At 36.6% G+C, this 14,804-nt stretch overlaps 1 protein-coding gene and 1 pseudogene across 1 annotated transcript in view; both read left to right on the top strand.

The window, feature by feature from the left end:
- The window catches only part of COL14A1 (collagen type XIV alpha 1 chain), a 222,717-nt gene that overhangs the window by 14,925 nt on the left and 192,988 nt on the right, over window positions 1–14,804 (top strand). The window contains exons 2-3 of the mRNA XM_019642088.1: window positions 4,737–4,862; window positions 14,683–14,799. Of these exons, the coding sequence (XP_019497633.1) occupies window positions 4,775–4,862; window positions 14,683–14,799 (205 nt within the window). The 5' untranslated portion in view covers window positions 4,737–4,774. The remainder of the gene's footprint in view (window positions 1–4,736; window positions 4,863–14,682; window positions 14,800–14,804) is intronic.
- Window positions 1,778–2,703, top strand: LOC109382523 (protein limb expression 1 homolog pseudogene; annotated as a pseudogene).

Genomic DNA, 14,804 nt, shown 5'->3' with positions numbered 1-14,804 from the left:
ATTTTATTATAGGATCTTAACTTGATTATATCTATGATTATCAAAGCATTTGCATCTCCCTTTAATTGGCAACACAAAAGAATGCTTGCTTGAAAAAACTTCAAATATTTATCCCTCTGGATACACTGTATTACTTTAGAATAAACCAGAATATCAGAGGTTTAAGTGCATGAGCCATATTGCTTTGAAGGTTCATAGAATTTTGCTTTGCTACACTCACTGAAATAACTCTTGGGTTAAAAAGTAAATGAATGCTTATATGATGCTGCCAAAGCATATTCACAGGAAAATTAATGGTCTCAAATAAAGAATAATATTACATTAATTAAGGATTCAACCAAAAAATAAATAAAAGGGCAACAAAAATTAAAAAGCAGAGAATGAAAAAAAAGAGGAATTTCTAGTGGTAAGTACAGAAATAAATCAGAAATAAAAAATTAATATTGACATGTTAAAGAAACTTTAAAAAATGCAACCTGGACAGATATATAACTTATCTATTCTGGAGAGAAAAGAGAAGTCAGAAACATATCAATTTCATACTAATAATGGAGCTATAACCAGAAAAGGTATGTTTTAATTTGAGAAATCACACAACTCTGCTAATAAATTTGAAAATGAAAATGAAAAAGATAACTTAATGGAAATATATTCAGGAATATATTCAGGACCAAAAAGTAGAAAATGTAAGTAGATATATAAAAAAGAAAACAATTAAAAAACTTATGCAGGGTTATCTTCAAAAAGGGAAATGTGTCATAAGTGCATACAAATGTTAGAACTTACCAAATTTTACACTTTAAGTATGTGCTGTTTATTGAATGTAAATTATATCTCAAAAACGTTGCAAAAAAAGGGAAGTATGTCCATATGATTTTCTTGCTGAAATTATTCATACATCTTCATCGAGCAGGTCATTCTCATGCTACTTAAACTTTTACAAAAACAATGAAAATATGGAAAGTTTCCTAACTTATTTTATGAAGCTTGAATAATCTTGACACCAAAACCTTTAAAGAAATGAAAGCTATTAGTTAATTTTAGTTATTAATACAGATCCAAAAATTATCTCTATGCAGTTAACATTATATAAAAACAATCGTATGTGGAGACAACAAAGGTAAGTAAGCCTGGGAGGAGGGTCCACTGAGCCATCTGTAGACCCCAGGACATGTCTGATTTGCAAATGTTAAAGGGATTCTGTTGTAACCCAGTGCATCAATGAGTTACACAGAGTCAGTCTAGGACTACAGGCATTCAGGTATGAGAACACCCTGTGGCTTGCACTGGCAGGCCCAAGATGGACAGAATCTTGNAAACGTTGCAAAAAAAGGGAAGTATGTCCATATGATTTTCTTGCTGAAATTATTCATACATCTTCATTGAGCAGGTCATTCTCATGCTACTTAAACTTTTACAAAAACAATGAAAATATGGAAAGTTTCCTAACTTATTTTATGAAGCTTGAATAATCTTGACACCAAAACCTTTAAAGAAATGAAAGCTATTAGTTAATTTTAGTTATTAATACAGATCCAAAAATTATCTCTATGCAGTTAACATTATATAAAAACAATCGTATGTGGAGACAACAAAGGTAAGTAAGCCTGGGAGGAGGGTCCACTGAGCCATCTGTAGACCCCAGGACATGTCTGATTTGCAAATGTTAAAGGGATTTTGTTGTAACCCAGTGCATCAATGAGTTACACAGAGTCAGTCTAGGACTACAGGCATTCAGGTATGAGAACACCCTGTGGCTTGCACTGGCAGGCCCAAGATGGACAGAATCTTGGAATCCCTGAGACACATCAATGATAAAGAGTCTTGCCTCACAGAGAACTGGCTCTGAACTCCAAAGACTTCAGTGTTGTGTCAGTGTTATCGGAATTTTGGGAAAGCAAGTGAAGCTGTGGTGGTCTACAAGTCCAAAGCTTATCGTGAACCTCCCTTTGGGAGTTTAATGACCCTCCCAGGTGGACGATGTTTTGGCAACTTTCAGTGCTGCTTAAGTAGAGCTGAGGCCCGATGAGATGCAGCTAAAGGGGTCCTGGTCAACGCCCTATTCAGTGAGCTGCCCTTTCACAGGATCACCTAGGAATTCATTATAGAGAGTGTTCAGGAAGTAGTTGCTTGCACCAGCAACAATTTAGATGTGTTCATGACCCCAGCATCAGCATCTGAACCCATCACTCCATGTTGGAATCAAACATGGAGAAGATCATGTTTGGAATTTCAGGAACTGATGACAATTTCCCAACTATTGCATTGGAAGGGACGTTGAAAAGCCCTTTGCAAAACAAAGTATTCCCTACAGGAAGACGTCTCCTATATTTTCAATATTCCCTAGATGAAAAGATGAGCAGCAACATGGCCCTGGACTGGATCAAAATGAGTAAGAGTCAGGAATCCTTATAAGAGCAATCAACAGCCTTGAGACAGTTAGAGGTTAGCGAGGAAAGCAGGTTATAACCATGGTTTTACATAGAAAAGCAAGAAATCGTGAGCTTAGCCTTGACTCAGATCTATGGTGTCCTTGACACTTTCTCATCCAGTGATGAGCCGATGACCTGTGGGCTATCACGAGCAAGGCCAGGTCCCAGGTGGCCACAAGGATGGCAGAGACCAGGCAGGAACATTAGGAAACTCATCAATGGGCACCATGGGAGCTTTAGCACCTATAGCTACGACTTGAATGATGGATGATATGGTTTGGTACTCATATGAGACGCTGCTGGAAGTGGAAATAAGTATAAATCTGCAGGGCATGCAAAAACCTTAAAACACACAGCTTGTTTTACCTAGCAGGCCCATGATTGGGAATTTAGCCAAAGGAAATCTATAGTCATGTACTAGAATTCAAGGAGATGTGAATAGGATGTCCATTGCAAATTTGGAAATTTGGGAATCAGCTAAATTTTCAAATAAAAATGGATAATAAATAAATTATGATACAGCCATATGTATTGTAACAGGACATTTACTGTCATCAGAAAGTATTTGCACTGCAGTAAGGGACAAATAGATATCAAAAAGAGCATACTCTGTTGTGCTTGTATTTTCTAATTTTGCACAATTAAAACTCACTATTTTTGTAATCATCAAGGGAAGATATTTTAGAATGAAAAGAAAATGGTATGAAGCGTTATACTATAAAAATATTTTTTGAACATGCTTCTGCCATGTCTGTGAGGGTTAAAATCGTGGATCCTGAACTCACAATATTTGTGACTTGGGTAACTTCTCTGTGCCTCATTTTCCTCATCCGTAAATTGATATTGAAGTCATACCTACTCCGAAGGATTGCTGTGAGGATTAAAGGAATTTACCTATGTGTGAAGTACTTCCAGTTGTCTTCACACATATAAGGGCTCAATAAATGTTATGGTGAATAAAGTATAGTGACCTTTTATGGATAAACCGTGGGAAAAATTCTACTCAGTTTACAGTATCAGGAAAAGCTGTGCATCTCTAGAAAGATGTTTTAAAATTTAATAATATAGTAAACCTGAAAACTTAGCATGCTTCCTCCTTTCTTGGACTGTTAGTTCATAAATTCTGTGCCAAATTCCTGGCCACCTCTACTAACACAACCAGATAGATTTTCTCTGCTCATTTAACTTACTACTGTATTATTTTTCCACCAAACTGCCCTTTATACGAGGATTTCCAAGACATCCACTTAAATTTTAATTTCAGATAAACAATAATAGTTTTTTTTAGTATTGTGTACCAAATATCGCATGGGGCATACTAAAAAAAAATATGGCTATTTATCTGAAATTAAAATTTAACTGGGAATTCTGTTTTTCTTAATTAAATCTGGCAACCTTACCTTATACATTATATTTCTTTATTATTAAGTGCCTCAGAAGTTTTGTGGAACCATATTGAGGAATAAATGAATGAATGAGTAAATGAATATATGAACCAAAACATACCCTGGGTTGAAGAAAATATTTGAGATGTCTTAATCTCTGAGGAAATAAATCTGTAATGGCTTATAATAGAATTGTAGTCAATCATTCGTAGATTGGCTTTTTAAATTAATACTTGACATTCACCCTTTTTTCCTTCTATTTTACTTCTCCTTTTTTTCATTTACCTCTCTTTTTCTTATAGCTCTTCTTTTATTGATATTCTAATGAAAAAGAAACACTTGGAAGAGTTTTATATTCACACATATGAGAAAAATACAGTTATAAGAAAAGGTTAGGGATTATTTAGCCCAGTGAAGTGAGAGCTGAATAGTGATTTAATATTAGCACAAAGTGATTTTTCAAATTCTCTTTGATTACTGGAAGAAAGGGCCTATTGATCTTTACTTTGTAGGCAATAGAAGGCAACAGTAGGGCTTCTAACTTTATGTGAAAAATACCGGAGCAGCACATTACTGACAAGGACATTATGTTTGTCTGATTATTATGTTCATTTCAGGTAAACTTTTTGGATTTCATCCCTTTGGGAAATTTACTGTGCAATTTATGTCTTCCAGAAGAGTCACCAAGTACCTTCTGGACTTCTTCCCCAAATATTTCAGACCATTCTCTGACTTTACAGCATCTTTTCACACATCTTTTATCAATTCATATTTTAGAGTGAAACATATGATGCCGTAGTTAATGAACTACTTCCTGACAATACTAATCCATGTTAGCTTGTTTGCCTGTCTTAGATGACTACATATATGTATCTTATATTCAGTCTTCTTAACATATCCCTGTGCTCTCTGTTTCCAGGACTGCTGCTGCATCCCATGTGAAAAGCAGGAAATAAAATGAAGATTTTTCAGTGCAAGACGCAGTGCTGGCTGTTTTCCGCTTTTTTGGCGATTGCTTACTTTTGCACCATTGTCCAGGCTCAAGGTAATGGGAAACTATGATAATTATTAAGGTCTGGAACTCTAGCTGTGTTGGTTCTGATGATAATTTTTAAAAATGGTATTTACCCTAATAGTGCTTCACTGGTTCAAATGTGTTTCTAGGCAGAGTCATATGTTGGTTTTTACTCATTATTACCAACTGTTTACATTGTAGAAATGTGCCACAACTTTGATGAGGGTTACAACCTCAGGAGTGACTGACTGAGCATAGTAATTTTGTGGCAGTTGGTTAAATGGCTCATTCTAAACTTGTTTCTTTTCAGGCTGTGCAAATTTAATCAGTAACGTCACATTTTCATGTTACAAAATCAGTTCTATTAATAAGGAGCTATAATGTGTGTATATTTGTATCCCAATCATGCCTTGTCTCTTAGAGTGTCTATGATATATTTCTACCACTGCATACTTGGCCTTTAATTTTGCTCCTTTCTATAAAAACTGAGCACATAGTCTACAGGTGACTAAGGGTCTGACAGAGGCTGCTGATACGTGGTTTTAAGCATTTCTAATGATTTCTGGCTTTGTTTTAATATGAACTTAGTTTTTGAAATCTATTGTTTATATTACTGGAATCTTCACTTTTAGTTTTGAATTCCACTCATTTTTATTAAGTATGTCAGGAGTTGGCAAACTACCATCTACAGGCCAAATCTGGCCCACTGCCTACTTTTATAAATAAAGTTTTATTGCAACACAGCCATGCTCATTTGTTTACATATGTCTGTGGCTGCTTTCACACTGCAATGGCAAAGCTGAGTAGTTGTAACAAAGACCCACAAAGGCCCAGAAAGCCTAAAATATTTATCTGGCCCTTTACAGAAAAAGTATGCTAAACTCCAAAGTAAGTGTATAATGTACATAAAACTGCTCAAAGAGACATTACTAGTCAAACATGGCAATCCTGCAGAAACAGAAATTTTGGTGCTGAAATAGTCATTCATCAGCTGAGCAAGGAAGTCTAAATGTGATAAGGTTGTTTGAGGAATATTGATGTCTCATGTTTGGAATTTAAGGTTGTAGAAAATCAAATGCATGAAACGTTACGCCTTGGTTTCTTAGTATGAGGCGCACTTGTTTGGAAAGGACTGGAACTTGACTCTTTGCATGCTTCAGTAGTGTTGAAACACTGTAAGTGAATGACCATATTTCCAACACTTCATGCAACATAAATGCATCAGTTGAATAGAAAAATTCTGCCTATGTTATTTACATTGATAAAAGAATGCTTTCAGCTGTGGCAATTAGAAAACTGATCATAGAAATCCTAGATAACTCACCCACTAAACTTTGGGGTACAGGATATTGGCCCTGAGGAACAAAGGGTAGGCAAATCACGAAGCCCTTCAGACCTGCCATCTCCATCTAGCTTAATTCAGAAATGGTCATTCACGGAGTAAGGGACCATATAGAGCTCTTCTGGGGGTACCTTCAGGGATGCTGTCAATCAGATATACAGTGTCAGCCAAAATTAACAGTTTTCAGTTAACTTTTATGGGGCACATACTGTGTGTCAGGTTCAAGTCCCAAAGCTGAATGAAACGTCACTCTACCTTCCAACAGCTGACTCTCCACTGGAGAGACAGAAGTGTAAACAGATTAAATCCAATACAAGTGGGGATGTGGCCACAGACAAAGATGGAAAGCTAGACTGTAGGCAGATTACGGAGGGTTTTAAACAGCTCTGGTTTTTAGAGACACTCTGATAACAATATTGCTGACACTCATCATTGTGACTCATAGGGATTTGAGGGATAGGAATAACTAAAGCAAGATAGATCGTTAGAAGATTATATTAAGTTGTCTAAGAGCTAAGTGTCAAGGGCCTGAAGTAGGCAGAGGAATAGAGAGAAGAGAATGAATCCAAGAAACATTTAAGAGGTTGAAGAGATAGGACTTGTTTACTGATTAGATATGGAGGGAGCTGAAAGAGGGAAATACAGCAGTCCCCCCTTATCCATGGGGGGGGTACATTCCAAGACCCCCAGTGGATGCCTGAAACTAAACCCTATCTATACTGTTTTTTCCTATACATACATACCTATAATAAAGTTTAATTTATAAATTAGAGCACAGTAGGAGATTGACAACACTAACTCATAATAACATAGAACAATTATAAAAGTATTCTGTAATAAAAGTTACGTGAATGTGGTCTCTCCCTCTCTCTGATAACCAATCTTATAATTGAGATGGCTGCAAAGTGACTCATGGGCAGGTGGACAAAGGGAGACGCTGGACAAAGGGACGATTTATGTCCTGGGATGGTACATGATTTCATCACATTACATACTCAGAATGGTGCACAATTTGAAACTTATGAATTGTTTATTTCTGGAATTTTCTATTTCATATTTTTGGAATGTGGTGGACTATAGTTAACTGAGACCACAGAAAACAAAACTGTGGATAAGGCGGGGCTGCCGTATCAGAGATGACTTGGAGGTTTTTTGCTGGAGAACTGAGTAGATGGGGCCTTTAATTTCAACTCCTGTGCTATTATTGCTTCTATATCTTCGTGTCGTAATTGCTTGTTTGCCAAAGCTCATTAAAGGAGTGGTTCTTTCTTTAGTTTCTGTATTTCCAGGACAGAACAATGTCTAGTCATGGTAATGGTAGATATTTGGTGAAGGGATTAATAAGAGAATAATGGATGAGGCAAGTATTTGAAGCTGAAGATAATAAGTTCAGTCTTAGACAAATAGATGTGGAACTTGAGGGGCTAATGGGACATCCAGGAGGAGTTGTCTGGTAGATAGTCGGTGGTCTGGAGCTTGGGAAACAGAGATCAGGGCAGGAGATTATATCTGAATTGTATTGCACTTGAGGATTAATTTGTAGGGACCTTTGAGGTTTTAGAGGTAGAATTAGGAAGAGATGGCTCAATGGAGAGAAGTGAGGATGAAATCTGGCAGACATCAACTGTTCAGAGGTTAAAGGAAGAAAAAGATCTGATTGAAAGTGTCACAAAGCACTTATAAGGAGGGTTAAGGGACTATAGTGGCCTGGAAGTGAAGGAAGATGGCGGGCACATGCTGGGGGACATCCCAGTAGGAAAAGGCTTCAGATGTCATTGGCTTTGATTTTTAGGAAAGTATGTGAGATGTTTGAGAAACCACATCTTATTTCTACCACGATGCCATTTTTCTTTTCTTTTCTTTTTTTTTTTTTTTGCATGATTGATTTTGAGCAGAGCATAAAGCATATGAATTGCTTTATTTGATTTTCTGCTTTTAAAGCAGATGTGGTAGTGAGTTCCTGTGGGTTGGCCAATTTTGACGTTAATTTGCAAAGCCATATGTAAACATGTTTACTATTCAATAAAGTACTTTGCTAATGGAAGGTGTGTTGACTTGCTAGCTGACACTAATTATTCTCAAACCTAATATTTTTATAGACATTTTTGGAGTCATGTTTATTCACAAAATGAATAATAATAATAATAATAAAAAGGTCAGTGTAGTAGGCAGAATAATGTGCCCACAAAGATGTTCATAATCCTAATCCTCTGAACCTGTAAATACATTATATCATATGGCAAAGGGGAATTGAGATGCTGGATGAAATTAAGGTTGTTAACCAGCTGAAAATAGGAGGATTATCTTGGATTATCTAGGTGGATCCAATTTGGGCCCAATTATCAGGGATCCTTAAATATGGAAGAGAGAGAAGAGGGACAATGTCAGGGTGATGCTGTGTGAGAAAGAGGTGACCAGCAATTGCTGGCTTTGGAGATGGAAGGGGCCTCAAGTCAAGGAATGTGGAGAGCCTCCAGAAACTGGAAAGGGCAGGAAACAGATTCTCCCCTAAAGTCCCCAGAAAGGAACACAGCACTACCGACATCTTGATTTTAGCCCCATGTGAGACCCATGTCAGACTTCTGACCCCCAGAACTGTAAGGTAATACGTTTCTGTTGTTTTAAGCCACTTTGTGATAATTTGTTTTAGTAGCAATAGAGAATGAAAGCAGTCAGTATGAAAAGGCATACAGGACGTTAACTCTCACCTCTTAAATTGCTAATCAGCAGAATATGCTTTAGCACTTCGCCTCTCCAGGTAATTTCTTTATGAAGAAGTTCCCTTCTCTAGAGAATGTAAACCCACATTGGCTCATAGAACTGTTTATACCTATAGTTCAGCGTCGTCTTTTCAAGACAAGCTGTTAAATGAACTGGAACACAGACAAAATAATGTTGTTGGCTGTAGGGAAAAAAAAATGTGTATAACATGACAGAATGGTGGCACCAGTACTTCCTCAGAATTTCATAGTAAGTCTGCGCTTGGTTCTAGCAATGTTTGTTTTGGATGGTTCCAAGCAGGAACCACTGAAGGTAAAGTAACTGTCATTTAAAAAACCTCAAAATATATGAAATTGGAGACTTTGCATTGGGGCTAGATTTAACTTTATAAAGACCGCTGTGTTAATACACTTACACTAACACTTTTTTTTTCTTTTTCTGTTATTGGTAGTCAAATATGTTAGGAAGTGGAGAGTATTTTCCCTATGGCTGTTTTCAGCATCTTTATAATGGGTCATGAAATTAAAACATATTGGGTGCTAAGCAAGATAAAAAGATCCCTCGAGTGTATCCCACAGTAATTTTCTCTCAGATTTTAATTTCTTCAATTTATAGAACATTTGGGCAATGCATTTAATTGAAAAATGGCTGAGATAAAAAGCTAAGGTTCTGTTTTTGGTTTGTTGTTGTTGGTTTTTTTTAGATCACTTGGAAAAATAAACCAAATACTTCTCTGCTGTTTAGAGGTCTTTACTTAATAAAAATAATAAGTTGACCCATTGATATGGCAACCTGAACTATGTTTTGAAAGGGAAAACACTCTCAGTGCCCATACTGCTCCATCTCTACCAGTCAGAGATCTTTGGTGCCAAATAAAAGAAACTATCTCTGGCCAATTGAAGCAAAAAAATGTATTTACTGATAGGTAGTGAAGTAGCTCATAAAATTAAGGTAAAAATTAAATAATTAAGCTTTGATAATGATAGGAATATGGGAACACCCTAGGTCTAAGTAGGTCTAGTTTCTAGGAACTAGTGACCATTTTTAAAAAAAATTTGTTTAGAGCATGTAATTGGAATGAAATGATGACCTATTTTCCATCCTTCCATCATTGGGCAGATTTTTGGGAGAATTGGCCTGACCTCCTACCCCTTAGCCAGGGGAGGATGGCTGGTTGATAATTGCTGCAGCCAAGGCCCCATGCAGTGGGGAGGAAGTGTTGTTCCTTGAAAGAAAACCAAAGTGCCATTAGAAGAGGAAGGGGGGAGGTGATTATGGGGAGTGAAAAGCAGAAGATCTCCGTTTCAGTCCTCCTGTGTAAAAAGTAGCATTTCAAGAAACTAACGAGATCCAGTCGTCTACCGATGGGCATTTCAGTTGTTTCCAAGTCTTGGCTATTGTGAATAGCGCTGCGATGAATACAGGGGTGCATATATTTTTTTGAATTAGTGTCTTGGGTGTCTCTGGATAGATACCTAAGAGTGGAATTGCTGGGTCACAAAGTAGTTCCATTTCCAGCTTTTTGAGGTGCCTCCATACTGATTTCTATAATGGCTGCACCAGTCCGCAGTCCCACCAACAGTGCACCAGGGTTCCCTTTTCTCCACAGCCTCGCCAGCACTTGGTTGTTGATTTATTGATGATAGCCATTCTGACCCGAGTGACGTGGTATCTCATTGTGGTTTTTATTTGCATTTCTCTAATGATTAGTGCGGTTGAGAGACTATTTCATTAGAAGTAAACTTTTGCATAGGTTGTCACTTGTCAAAACAGCAAGATTTCAGTTGAGTTGAGTTGACGTGAAAGAAAGGAAGGGAGAGAGGAAGAAAGGAAGGAAGGCAGGAAGGAAGGAAAGAAGAGAGAGAATGGCAGGAAATTGGCTCTTTGATAAATAGTCATAATACGAAATAAAATGTCTCGAGTATCTGAAAACAATGAGTCTTCACTGAAATATAACATAAGAATTCCTTTTTTTTTCTTTGCCTATGAGATTTGATTTCTGAGAATGATTGCAGTGAAATGCTTGGGGTTTAAAGAAAATCTTCTCTCTCAAAAAAATACATTATCAAACAAAAATACCCCCGTACTTTCAGTAACAAGCTTAATCCTATACTAGAAAGAAACATAATGAATGGACCCTCCTTGGTCTTCCTCCTCAATCCCCCTTTGGGATGAAGTTCATATATTCACAAATGCTATATTTGGCCCAATCTATCATAGGAAGCCTGACTTTACCATGCAAAGACTGAGCTTGTTAGCTTGCTCTTGCTTCTTATTGTGTGCCAGACATCAAACTTGACACTTCGCTTTTGTCTTTTTAAAAAGTTTAGGATTTTAACTGACACAATTAACTGTTGAGTCAAGTTCATGCAAGCATTTATAATTATGACTGGAAGTTAAGTATACGTATAGAAGCACTTCCTTTGTGCTCACAAAAAGAAAAATCATGGGCCTGGTATTAAATATACACACATATTTGTTCCATGAGATAAGGACAATTATTTCTCCGCTGCACTTACAGTACTTCTGTCAATCTTGCTGCACTTGCTTTGGCACAAGTCCCAGTGCCTTCCATACAGGAAAAAGGGAACTAACTTTGAAATCCCAAACTGTAACCTCATGCTTCTCTCTTTCTTAACTAACATTTCTTCTTTTCAGTGTTTCCCCCACTAAAGGCAAACGCTTATAGGAAATGTGAAATTTGTGTCTCACTAAGATTTTCTTTCAGTGATTGTGAGAGCATTTATGCTTATATAGGCAATAGATGTGGTCCACTGATAAAAGAAAATGGTGGTATTGCTTTTTGCTAGCGGTTGTCATGGGACCATAGTGCTATGGACCATTTGTAAATTGTTTAAAATTGATGGATATGAATATTGATGAAGCGTTTGCTTCACATTTTATTTCTTTGAGTGCTTCAATGGAAGCCAGTGCCCCTCTGGGTTCTGGAGCACATCCATCCTTGTTGTACAAGCTTGACCTGTGCTATCAGGGCGTGGTCGGTGCTACCCTCATTACTTTCTCCTGGAGGCTCACGAGGTTAGCTCGCCACTAAAAAATATTACAGGCTGTAAACTCAGACTGGGTTAAAGAACAATATCCTGGCTGGAAAATGCTGTCAAGATTTCTAATCGTTAAGCTAGGAAACCTGAATGTGGTTAACTTCTTTGTTCTCCTTGAGATGTCAACACACTTGTGGTGCTGACAGTCTCGGTTGCCCCTCTTGGAATAACCTGGGCTGAAGCTTCCATTCTGCTTGTACTTTTCCACTGGATGGTTCCCAGGCATGCCAGCTTTCTTTCACCAGGCCTTTCATGCAAAACGTTGCAATAAGCTAGCCCGATGATGTCCATCAGCCTGCTGACAAGGTTTGGCTCAGAAACTGGATATATTGTTTACATTTTTAAATTCTTATTTTTGATAAAATAAGCAATAGAAACCTATGTGTAAATAGATTTTTCTCCCCAATTTCCAGACTAAGCAAAGTAGTAATAGTTTCTCTGTTCATCCAAATGTCAGGTTAGCCACCTCCCTCTTCTATTTCAAAGTACAGTAAAACCTTGGATTGCACGTAATTTGGTTTGCAAGTGCTCCACAAGATGAGCAAACATTTCTATTAGGTCTATTATGATTAATGGCAAAAACCGCAGTTATTTTTGCACCGACCTAATAATACATTTTACCTTGGTAAATGAGCGATGTCTTGTGATATGAGTAGTTGGTTTCCGGAATGAATTATGCTCGCAAACCGAGGTATTAACGATAATTGTTTTTATGATAAGTCTATTTTCCCATAAGCCAGAGAAATGTAAGCTCTTTCTTCCATTCCTGTCAAATGGAAAATGGGAAGCTAATGTTTTTGTTTTGCATGACCAACACTCTCTACTGAGAGGTGGCAAAGGGTACTAGAAAGAGAATTCTACTCTTAAGATTGCATCCTTCAGTGCTGACTGATTTCAGATGAGCAGATAGTCTCGAGAGGAGTCAATTGCTCATTCATCTCGCTCAATGAAGGGTGACTTCTTTATGTGGATGTTCTCACAAAGGAACAGAGCATTTCATTTGGGGTCAGAGATTGTCATTCACCAATATGTGAACTTGGAAAAGTCTCTGAGCTTCTCTTTACTTCCGTTATATATAAAATTGGGATAACAATGTATTTTTGTGTTAGATGAGCTTGGGTGATGACGCATAGATGAAGTAAGAGGGAAGAGGAACAAATATTTATTGACCACCTGTTATAATGCATTATGTGTATTATCCTATTTATCATTTATCATGTGAGGAAAGTATTGCTGTCACCTTTTTAAAAAAAAGAAGGCTATGGTGCGACAACATGAATGGGCCTAGAGGATATTATGTTAAGTGAAATAAGTCAGACTGAGAAAGGCAAATTCCGTATGATTTCACTTATATGTGGAATTTAAAGAACAAAATAAATGAACAAACAAAAGAGAAACAGACTCAGATGCAGAGAAGAAACTGATGGTTGCCAGAGGGGAAGGTTTTGGGGGATGGGTGAAAAAGGTGAAGGGATTAAGCAGTGCAGATTGGCAGTTATAAAATAGTCACAGGGATGTAAAGTGCAGCATAGAGAATATAGTCAATAATGTTGCAACAACTATGTATAGTGCCAAGTAGGTACTAGACTTCTCAGAGGGATGGCTTTGTAAGTTATAATATATAAGTGTCTAACCACTATGCTGTACACCTGAAACTAATATAAAATAATATTGAATGTCAACCGTAACTTAAAAAAATAAATAATAATAAAAAAATAAGGCTTTGGAAGAAACAGTCATTTGCTCAAGGTTATTTATCTAATGAATGACACAACTGAGAATCAAACTGATGTCCAAACCCCATATTATATTAGATGCCTATTATGGAGAATGGTTGTTTTCTTCTCCCATACTCTGTTTCCTAAAGTGAGAAAGAAAGGCTGAGCATACAAGTGGTAATAAGAGCAAACTTTTCTGTTAAGTTTTAGCTTTCTTTTTTTCAAACTAATTTAGATATTACATAATAAAAATCTTACTTAAAGTATTTCTTTTTAAGTTCTGTAACATTGATGTAGAGTTCCAAAAATGTGTTTTTAAATTTGAATGACTTAGCACAAAAAGCTACATAGATCTACCCATTTTGTGAACCATCAGACAAGTTTACATATACTGGGGTGATTTATGACCATGTGCTTTGTATCATTCTGAAATGTATAAATCAGTTATACTTGAACAATAAGTCAAAGTTTATAAAATTATCTTTTATTTGGTTCTTTTTTATTTTGGTCCTTTACAATCTCTTTCTCAAATTTTTTAAATGATATCTTATTACTATAATATGTCCATAATAGCCTTCTTAAATTACCTTATCCAAACAGATATTGGATTACTAAAGTGAAAAGCCTAACGCCATAAAACAGGTCCCGGTAGAGTTAGATTATAAAAGCTTACATGTTCCAAGAAGAAAAATTTATTCTTATAACGACAGCATTTTACAAGATTGGCTCCAATTTTTAAACCAGACTAGAGTATTAAATTCTAACCCTAAGTCACAGTTCTTTGCCATAAGGTCAGTACTATTTGACAAATGCTTATCTCTTGAGTAAGAAACAAATGCTCTTAGGTTGGTGTGATTTTTGCCAATGATTAACTCATTAATAGGGTTGTAGAAAGAACATGTTTTGAGACTGAAGAAGTCTTATATGTTTTGATGAGTTTGACTTTTTAATTTAACAAATGGAAGCTTAAATGTTTCAACATTTAAACATTTTTTTTTCCTTTTCAGTGGCTTCACCCACAAGGTTAAGATATAATGTATTATCTCATGATAGTATACAGATTTCATGGAAGGCTCCAAGAGGGAAATTTGGTGGATACAAACTTCTTGTGTCTCCAGCTTCAGGTAAA

Source organism: Hipposideros armiger, unplaced genomic scaffold, assembly GCF_001890085.2.
Source record: "Hipposideros armiger isolate ML-2016 unplaced genomic scaffold, ASM189008v1 scaffold_65, whole genome shotgun sequence".
NCBI lineage: Eukaryota > Metazoa > Chordata > Mammalia > Chiroptera > Hipposideridae > Hipposideros > Hipposideros armiger.
This window is presented reverse-complemented; position numbering and strand designations above follow the sequence as displayed.